Source organism: Hakea prostrata, chromosome 8 (assembly GCF_041222555.1).
Source record: "Hakea prostrata isolate BN-2017 chromosome 8, UWA_Hpros_2, whole genome shotgun sequence".
Classification (NCBI taxonomy): Eukaryota; Viridiplantae; Streptophyta; class Magnoliopsida; order Proteales; family Proteaceae; genus Hakea; species Hakea prostrata.
Window position 1 is genome coordinate 11,863,237 of NC_142607.1, and position 10,326 is coordinate 11,873,562.

At 38.6% G+C, this 10,326-nt stretch overlaps 1 protein-coding gene across 1 annotated transcript; it reads left to right on the forward strand.

Moving 5' to 3' along the window:
• The first annotated feature begins 7,761 nt into the window (after nt 1-7,761).
• Nucleotides 7,762-9,995, forward strand: LOC149006919 (UDP-glycosyltransferase 74B1-like). The gene is made up of 2 exons (XM_089164789.1): nt 7,762-8,853; nt 8,958-9,995. Exons 1-2 carry the CDS (start codon nt 8,194-8,196, stop codon nt 9,744-9,746), a joined length of 1,449 nt encoding a protein of 482 aa, XP_089020915.1. The 5' UTR covers nt 7,762-8,193; the 3' UTR covers nt 9,747-9,995.
• The last annotated feature ends 331 nt before the right edge of the window (nt 9,996-10,326 follow it).

Below are 10,326 nucleotides of genomic sequence, written 5' to 3' on the forward strand. Positions count from 1 at the left end.
TTCTCTGCTTTTCGTACCAAGTTGGGAAAAGTTGGACAAAAAAGTCAAAAAGAAGAAAAAGAAGGAAACAATGGTAAACTACCCTTTCTAAAAGTTTTTTTTTTTTTTTTTTTTGGAACTTTATTCCATTAATTGAGGGGAAAATGTGTGTCAAGGCCACCTTTTACTAAAGGCTTTTTTTTTTGTAGGAAAGATTACTTTATTGATTCAAATGAAACCCACGTGGTAGCTTACACATAACGGAATCGAAGAGCAGGATCCAAGATAAGAAGGGGGGGGGGGAGTGTTGATACACAAACCAATCCTGAGATAATGTTGCTGATTTGGCGAGCTCGTCAATGGCAAATTTCGCCTCATGGGGCACATGAGTGAAGGAGCATTCGGTGAAAGATGCAGCTAACCTTAGAATATTATGGATTAAGTGGGAGATTCTCCAACTGCGACGAAGTGTTGGATTGGTAATAGAAATCACTAGCACTTGGTTGTCACTTTCCACTTGGACATGGGAGAGCTAGAGAGAGTCCATGCCGAATGGCTTGTGCTTCGGAGATAAGAGAATCTTGACATCCCATTCCTTGTCCAAAGGCATAGACTACCTGATGGTTACGGTCTCGCGCTAAACCACCGATACCTGATTGTTTTGAATTTGAGTAAGAGGAGCCATCCACATTGAGTTTGATCCGACCTAGCAACGGGGGGGTTTCCACCTTATGAAAGTTGGTGGTTCACTTGGGGGATTTTGTGGGGGTAGGAGGGGTGAATTTAGTGATAACTTTTTGCAATTGTTGCATGGCTTCCTGGTGCATTGGTTGTTGGGGTGAGTGGGTGACATGATTGTAGTAATCTCAGAGAGCCCAGAGTGTGATGAGGGTGTGAAAGACTTGTTGTCGATTAAGGTATGATGAGATAGACTAGGAGACAAGGGCCTGAAGTTGAAAGTTGAATGGTTGTGAGGGGTCCCACAGATGTAGATGAAGGGTGTGCCATAGGTGAAGGGTGAAAGGGAAAGTTGTAAAGAGGTGTTGCATGGACGAGTTTGGGTGGCCATAGGTAAGGCAATGGGAGGGTCCATTACAACTTCGCAACAACAAAAGATCCGATGTAGGTAATTTGCCATGGATGACCTTCCATGTTGAAGCCAGTTGAAGGGAAGAGAGAAAAGTTGACCTAGGTGGGAGAGGGAGATGCCAAAGTTGAAGCCAGTTGAACTGGGCGAAGGGTGGGGTTGGTGGGAGGTAGAGATGCCGAGCAATATGTCGAACCTACAGTGAACGTACTTGCTGAAGTAAGTTTTCAAATGGGACAATCCGATGTTGGGTACAGTGGAAGAGATAAGCTGAGTATCTTGGCTGCCACTTCAGCAGGCCACCATGCTAGAACCTTTTCCTGATTCTGGGAAGCTGTCTCTGAATTGATGCATTATGAAACTTTAAGAGGTAAGTAGGCTACCAGATAACATCGTTAGGAACCCAGTTGAGGTTCCAAGGGCTAGCTTGTTGTCCATCCCCTAATTGAAGGAAGATGCCCTGATGTAAGAATTCCCTTGCTTTAATCAACGACTTCCAGCCCCACGAAGTCGCTGGGGAAATACAAGCTTCTAAAAGGGTGCAATGCTTGAAGTACTTATGTTTCATCAATCTTCCTCATAGGGTTGGGGAGTTCCCATGCCTTATGAGCCAGAAGAGTGAGGTTGAAAGCAATGATTTTTTTGAGATTGAGACCTCCCTCTCTAGTAGTGCGACAAATTAAGTCCCAAGAGATCGTGTGAACATGCCTTTAATTTCCGTTGGACCAAAAGAAGTCTCATGTAAGCTTATCGAGAGTGTGTGTGCGCGATTGAGACTGGTATTTGAAAACATGACATGAAATGAGTTAGCATAGCAGATAGAGTAGATTGAATGAGTACCTTTTTCCTTGCGTAGGAGAGGAATTTGGCCCACCAATGCTGAAGTCTGTGGTTGACTCTAGTGAGAAGGGTATCACGATGCTTTTATTTAAGTTTATAAGGTACGAGAGGAATCATGAGATAGATGTCAAGTTCTGAGGTGGGTGTAAGGTGGAAATGAGTTGAAAGAGTTTGCTTCAACCCTAATGAGGTACTTGGACTATAATGTGCCCAGATTTTTTGGACGTTTATTAGTTGTTGACCTGAATGAGAGCAGTATTCCTCAATGAGTCGATGAAAGGTTCTAGCTTCCGTGTTAGTAGCCTAGCCAAAATGATCAAATCGTCGGCAAATGCTAGATGTGAGATGTGTTCCCCTTCACGCGAAAGTTGAATTCCTCTGAGTTTTTTTTTATGCAAGGCCACTTCTAGATGAGAGGTCAAAACCTCCGCACAAAGTACAAATAAATAAGATGAGAGGGGATCTCCCTGGCGAAGGCCGAGGGATGGAGTGAAGGGCGGCAAGAGTGACCAATTAACAAACACAAAAAGTTTAGTGAGGATAATGCACTTCATGACCCAAGCAATCCATCGTGAGGGAAAGTCATAGCTAACGAAAGCAATCCATGACTTTTACTAAAGTTATAAACCAATAAATCATGTCCATCCAATGAGATCTATTGAGACTAAAATATTTAATTACGTATAAAGGAGAAAAATGCTTAAAATGTCTTGGACCAAACATTATATATGAAAATACTATTGCTTGTATCTTCATTCATTCCAATGAACGAGTTCATAATTAACCCTAATAAAATAAAACTCGGTGAGAACTTCTTAATTCACCACTTTGATTAAACTAAAATGCATCTAGTTAAAATCCCAATTTGACTGAAAATAGTTTCTCGTTGAAAGTTAAGACAATGAAAGATTGGGTTTTTTCAAACTACGTACCCATTATGGTCGTAGGCATCAACATCAATGATCGATATTGAATCAGTTTATGATTGAACGTTTAACAGACATTTTATTAACCCTCAAAAATATGAATAACATAACATATTTTGACCATTTAGTCCTAGTCACTCTTATCTCAACAAATTTTGTTGAATGACTATTTTGGTACATTTACCTTAGGCTACAACTCTGATCCACCGACCATTACATTAATGCTGGCCGTATTTTAACTATTCTACCCCACCCTAATATCAGAATACCTAAAATCATTTATGGTCATCCACTCACTTTATGACTTAAACGTAGACAAATAAGAACTTCTTTTCCTCGAATAACTAGTTTCGTTCTTAAAAATAAAATTTAATTCAAAAATGTTCTACACGGTCCTTAGACAAAACAGGTGGCCTTTTAAAAACCCAATAGTTGTGTACAATTTTGAGAGCATCAGATGAAAGATAGTCGTACAACAACAAAAAAAAAAAATTTCCAAAGTAGAGTTGTAAGATAAGATTTCCTCAATAAAATAATAAATATTCTACATGATCAGGTGCCTTTTTTTTTTTTTCTTCTTCTTTTTCTTAGATAATCATAATTTACAATGTCAAGAAAAGAAGAAAAAAAGGGTGGAGAGAAATAATGATGGTGTCAGAATCATTTCCATTTCAAGGGGACCTAAATTCTTCCTGTCCTTAGAAGGCATATATTTATCAGCAATTTTGCAATTAGGAATCGAATCACTTCACTTCATCTCACCACCCCCCCCCCCCCCCCCCTCTTTTTCACTCTCCATTTTGAAAGTAAGAAATGGTAGATAGGTGCTTTTAACATGAAGGTTACATTCTCTTATCTAGAGATAAAATATCTAAAAGAATCTTAGGTTAAGTTTCTATTCATTTATCCCTCGGTGCTTGGCTTGTGCTCTTTTTACACATTTCTATCATATAATAAGAACATTTCTATCATATAATAAGAAGGGGAAAAAAAAGAGGTTGGGTAGAGGATCTGGACTCATTTCTAGCCACGTTTACTTTTATAACTCTCATCTATGTGTCTACACTATCCGCTGCTAAAAGGTAGAGTACGATCACCATTATTGTTAAGTGTACAATACAGGATACACACAATAATATTGTGACAATTGCATTAAATGTGAACAACATTGGTTGAGAGTTCTACCTTGTGGTCCACCATTCCTTTCTGAATTCTTAATTCATGTCAATCTCAATCATTATAACCACATTTTTTTTTAAAGAAATTATAACCACATAAAAAAAATGCTGTACAGTAGAATCATATACATAATGAAATAAATAAATAACTAAACCAAGTTTTCTGTGACTAATCTTCTTTTTTGTTTTTGGTAATGAAAAACCTTCAATAAAATTTCGAGAGTCACAGTTACATAATTCATGCATATTACAGTTTGTGTTTGCCATAATAGCTAGTCTAAGTAAAAGTTTTTTGGAGGGTTGAAAATTTAAACATGACAATATGGGTTTGAATACAATCAACAAGGGTATAAGACAATTTTTTTTGGGAAAAGGGGTATAAGATTTAAAGGCCAATTTGAATTCTTCATTTGGGGATATAGTTAAGCCACGACTTCATCATTGCACCATATTTTCTGTAGTTTAACTCTGCTGCTGAGTTTCAAAATTGAGTCCCTGTTGTATTCCACAGACTATAGCTTGTGCCAGAAAGTAATCTTTACCGACATAAATTGTGTTTCACACGCCTAGAAATATTGACTTCTCATGTGTCACAGCCTATGTCATTCATGGCGTCACTGCTGATGATTTCTTAGGCTCTGCAATATTTTTCTGCTTTTCGTATCAAGTTGGGAAATGTTGGACTGAAAAATCAAAAAGAAGGAAAAGAGCCTTTGATGTCACATTAGAGGAAACAATGGTCCAACTTTATTGCACAAATGCGAAAGCATTGTACTGCAAATGGTCAAGATCCATTGGTAGCAGATATTGTACATTAAATATGCAGCATTAAGTTTCATTCAGAAAACAATGGTAAACTATTCTTTCATTTTTCAATTTTTGGTAATCAATAAATTACTCTTTGAAAGGTTTCTGTAAAGTTATTCCTCACACAATCACACTACCACTTTTTTTTTTTTTTTTTTTTTACTTTATTCCATTAATTCAGGGGAAAATGTGTTTCACGGCCAAATCTAACTGGTAGGACCACTTTTGACCACTTTTTAATAAAGTTGTAAACCAATAAATCTTGTCCATACAATGAGATCTGTTAGGAATAAAATATTTAATCACATATAAAGGGATAAAAATGTTTAATATGTCTTGGACCAAACATTATATATGAAAGAGTTTTTGCATAATTGCAAGTTACTCATCTTTAACGGTCAAGTTACATTTGTTGTTCAAATGACTCGTATATCATTCTAGTTGTAAAAAGAACAAAATACCCTCTCACTCAATTATGTGATCCAATCCCTAGGTGGATGAAGGGATTCTCCCTTCACCCATCTTCTTCTTATATCTTGTTGGAAATCCCACCACCGCCCCTCACCTATTGGAGATTTTCTCAGATCGGATAAAATCTTCATCGTCAGAAAAGAAGAAGAAATGGCTGAGGAATACCAGATTAAATGGACAAACAAGGTCGAGTCGTCTTCTTCGATGATGATGATGATGATGACTCTATATGAAAATAGTGTTGCTTGTATCTTCGCTCATTTCAATGAGCGAGTTCAAAATTAACATGACTAATAAAACTCAATGAGAACTTCTTAATTCACCACTTTGATTAAACTAAAATGCATCTAGTTAAAATCACAATACGATTGAAAATATGTTCCCGTTGAAAGTTAAGGCATTGATAGATTGGTTTTTTTTTCTTTCAAACTACCCACCCACCATAGTCTTAGGCATCAACATCAGTGATCGGTATTGAATCAGTTTATTGAACCTTAACAGACATTTTAACCCTCAAAGATATGAATAAAATAACATATTTTGACCATTTAGTCCTACCTAGTTTTATCTTACCAATTTTTGTTGAAAGATTGTTTCGGTACTATTGTTTCAAAAGAGTACTGAAGTCCCCTTGGTTCGCTCTTGGTTCAAAGTAAACCGGGTTTCTAATGACAAAACGGGGGTGAGAGTGGGCCATCTCTAAAGACGGGAATCCATCTCTAATGATTAAGTCAGTAAATGAAAAAAACTAGGGTCTTCCTTTAGATGAATAAATGTTCAAGAAGACAAATAAGAAAATGTCTTTTTGGGTGATTGCAAGTGAGTAATGGCTAGAGCTCAAAGGGATATATAGCAGGTCCACACCTCTAAGGTGAGTGGATGCTCCCCAACCTTACGATCTCTTTCTTTCAATTGGAAGGTCAGGATGGCTTCTAGATTGCAGCTTAATCAACAAGCTAAGAACATGATGCGTAAGACAGCTAGGCATGATCTCATTGTGTCAAGAAATCAACTCACGCTGACATTGATGGCACACTGATCCCTAGCTAGGCAAACAAAACATGGGACGTGGCACTCGAGGGTGGCTTGAGTGAAAAAGAAGCTTCTTTAGTAGTACTGGGCATTTAATGGTTCTCAGTGCATTCAATGTTGAAGTTAGTGCAAGGATTGACGTCAGAAAGCATATACGCTAGATCCTCCCCCAACGTTACTTTTGCTGAGAAGTCCTCACATGACAGCTGGTGTCACCACAATATCCACTTCTCAGCAAGCATACCCTCGAAAAGTGCCTAGCCGAGAAGCACCACATGAACCATATTAGACCAAGCTTGAACCCTTGGACCGATTTGAATAGTCTATTTTGGTTAGCGGTTTGAACCATAATGGATATAAAAGGTACGTTAACCTTAGGGCTTAGGGTATAACTCTGATCCACCACTATTTTGACTATTCTACACCACCCCAATATCAGATTGAATACCTAAAACCATTCATGTTATTCCATTCTCCCTTATGACTTCAATGTTGACAAATAAGAACTTATTTTCCTCAGATAACTAGTTTTCTCCTTAAAAATAAAATTTGAGAGCGTCCATGAAAGATACTCTTTTTTTTTTTTTTTTTTTGTTGGGCCAACACATGAAAGATACTCGCATAACAAAAAGTAAATTTTGACATAAAGATAAGATTTTGTCAATAAAATAATAAATATTCCACACGATCAAGTGCCCTTTTATCATTTTTCTGGTTAGAAAATCATAATTTACAATGTCAAGAAAAGAGGTAAAAAGGTAGTGAGAAAGCATTCTCTACGGTGATGGTGTCAGAATCTTTTCCATTTCTAAAAGCCCTAAATTCTTCTTGCTCTATAGAAGGCATGTATTCATCAAGAAGGATTGCAAAGTCATTAGGAATCGAATCACTTCACTTCATCTCACCATTTTTTTTCCTCGTTCTTTTCTCTATTTATGAAGTAAGAAATTGTTGATGTGCTTCTAACATAATGGTCGCATTCTCCTATCCCCTACGTTTGGCTTGTGCTCTTTTTACACCTCTCTATCACATAATAAGAAAAAATAAAGAGAAAGAGGGTGTCGGGGGAAGGGTTGGGTAAAGGATCTAGACTCATTTCCAGCCCCGTTTATTTCTATATCTCTCATCTATGTGCCTGTGCCACCCTCTACTAAAAGGTAGAGAATGGTCACCATTATTGTTAAGTTTAGAATGCTAGATAGTACAATAATATTGTAACTATTGCATTCAATGTGAACAATGTGGGTTGAGACTTTTGCCTTATGGTCCACCATTCCTTTCCGAATTCCCAATTCATGTTGGTCTCAATCATTATAACCACATTTTTTGTCTAAGAAATTATAACCACACAAAAAAAATGCAATACAGTAGAATCATATACATAATGAAACAAATGAGAAGAAAAAAAAACCCATTTTTCTATGAGTAGGAGATCAAACAACGCAGTTGCATAAATCAAATATCCAGCAGAAGCCAAAGGTTATCTTTACCAACATAGATTGTGTTTCACATCCGAAGAAATATCAGTTCAACCACCTGCGAGCCCCGTTGTCAACAGATTAATGCACAGCATTTAAGTTTCGACCTAAAAATATTGACTTTGGCATGGGTCAATACAGCATATGTCATTCTTATGGCGTCACTGCTTATAATTTCTTGGGTTTGTCCACGTTATGTGCTGGAACCATCTTTCGGTTGAAACCCTTTCAATGGCGACCAAAGCAAGTCTGTTGTCGGCACACAGACAGAGAGATTTGAGAGGATTAGCTAGGCAACGTTACAGAGCCTTCTAGAACCCCCTTGCATGCAACTATATATAAGGGTGTCACAGCCATTCCATCTCATGTTCAGATAAAAATAAAAATAGAAAGAGATGGGAAAGCTGCAGCTGGAGCATGCCCAGAAAGGCCATGTTGTAGTGATTCCATATCCAAGTCAAGGCCACATAAACCCTCTTCTCCAATTTGCCAAACGCTTAGTCTCAAAGGGGTTGAAGGCCACCATAGCCACTACCCACTATACTGTCAAGTCCATATACGCCCCTAACGTTGGTGTTGAAGCCATCTCTGATGGTTATGACGAGGGTGGGTATGCTTATGCTCCTGACACTGGTACGTACCTCAAAGCCTTCAAGACCTATGGATCCAAAACCCTGAGCCAACTCATACTTAAGTATGAGACCACAGCTTTTCCAATCACCTGTGTGATATATGATGCTTTCTTTCCCTGGGCGCTTGATGTCGCCAAGCAACATGGCGTCTATGGAGCTTCATTCTTCACCAACTCTGCTACTGTCAGCTCTCTATTCCATCAGGCTCATAAAGGGCTCTTACCTTTGCCTATTAAATTGGAAGACACACCTCTCTCCATACCTGGACTTCACGAGTTGGATTACTCTGACTTGCCAGGTTTTCTCAAATGCCCAGATTCCTACCCTGCTTATTTGGCCATGAAACTCAGTCAGTTTGATAACCTTCACCAAGCTGACTGGGTCTTCGGAAACACTTTTGACGATTTGGAGTTGCAACTCCAGGTAACAAACTCAACTGGGCTTCATTCGTCTTTTCGTAATTCTCGTTAATTTAGTATTTCTCTTTTTGAGTTTGAAGTTCTGATACTCTAGTTTTCTGATTTAAGGCGCCAGAAGGGGTGAGTGAGGTATGGAGAGGAATGTTGATTGGGCCAATGATCCCATCAGCTTACCTGGACAAGCAAACAGAAGATGACAGAGATTATGGAGCTAGCCTATGGAAGCCATTAGACGACAAGTGCAAGAAATGGCTGGAACCAAAGCCAGCAGGTTCTGTGGTCTATGTATCATTTGGAAGCTTGGTAGCATTGACTCACAAACAAATGGAGGAGATTGCATGGGGGCTAAAGGAAAGTGGTCGATATTTCTTGTGGGTTGTGAAGGAATCTGAGCGTGAGAAGTTGCCTCAAGGTTTCGCCGAAGAAACCGAAGAAAAAGGATTGTTGGTGACTTGGTGCCAACAGCTAGAGTTGCTCGCGCACAAAGCGATAGGCTGCTTTGTAACACACTGTGGATGGAATTCCACACTGGAGGCGTTGTGTCTCGGTGTGCCCATGGTGGGAGTTCCTAAGTTTTCAGATCAATACACGAATGCAAAGTTTATTGAGGAGATTTGGGGTGTAGGTGTGAAAGCCAAGGAGGAAGATGAGAAAGGGAATGTGGCGAGGGAAGAACTTCAGTTCTGTTTAGGTGAAGTAATGGATGGGGAGAGAAGCCAGGAGATGAGAAGTAATGCTGGTAAGTGGAGGGAGTTGGCCATGAAAGCGATTTGCGAAGGTGGAAGCTCAGACAACAATATTAATGAATTCGTTGCAGCTGTCTGCTGTGGTAACAAGAAGGAAATCACGGAGGAGAAACACATGAATGGATTTCAAGTTAATTTAGATGTTATCTAAACAGAATAATAGAGCAGTTTTAGATAAATTCTTTCTTGAATGACCTGCTTGATGGTCAGTGTGTTGTGGGTCTTCGATTGATGTTTCTTTTATTATAGATCTTTGATTGATGCTATTTTGTAATTTGTGCTCTATTAATGTTTTCAAATCTATTTACCTCCAACTTCACACACGCCACAATTCAAGGGAGAATATTCGTTGAGAAATGAAAGATTTGTAGACAAAGGAGACATATTTTGCTTGCGCTATAAATGCACCGAACCATTAAGCGAAATTTTTGCCATCAAATCGAGATCTTGGTCCAGATTTCAACCATGACTGTTGAAATTGAGATCTCGATCTGACAGCCAATGCTGTATCACTTAATGGTTGAGCGCATTTATTGTGTTGAACCCAAGCCAAGAAGACAATCATGCCAAAAGATCAAGGCAGCAAAATTGACACCTAACCAAAATACATGTTATGTTAAAAAAGGGGTAGGGGAGTCAAGATGAAGCTTGGTGTTCTCCAATAAAATAATGAAGATCATCTGGCGAAAAGCAAAATCCAGTTTGAACAACCAGAGACAAATAAATTTACA

Excerpts from the sequence above, each read along its gene's own strand:
- LOC149006919 (XM_089164789.1), top strand. The coding sequence starts at position 8,194 with ATGGGAAAGCTGCAGCTGGAGCATGCCCAGAAAGGCCATGTTGTAGTG. Across the intron at positions 8,854-8,957 it reads ATTTGGAGTTGCAACTCCAG|GCGCCAGAAGGGGTGAGTGA; the intron begins GTAACAAACTCA and ends TTCTGATTTAAG.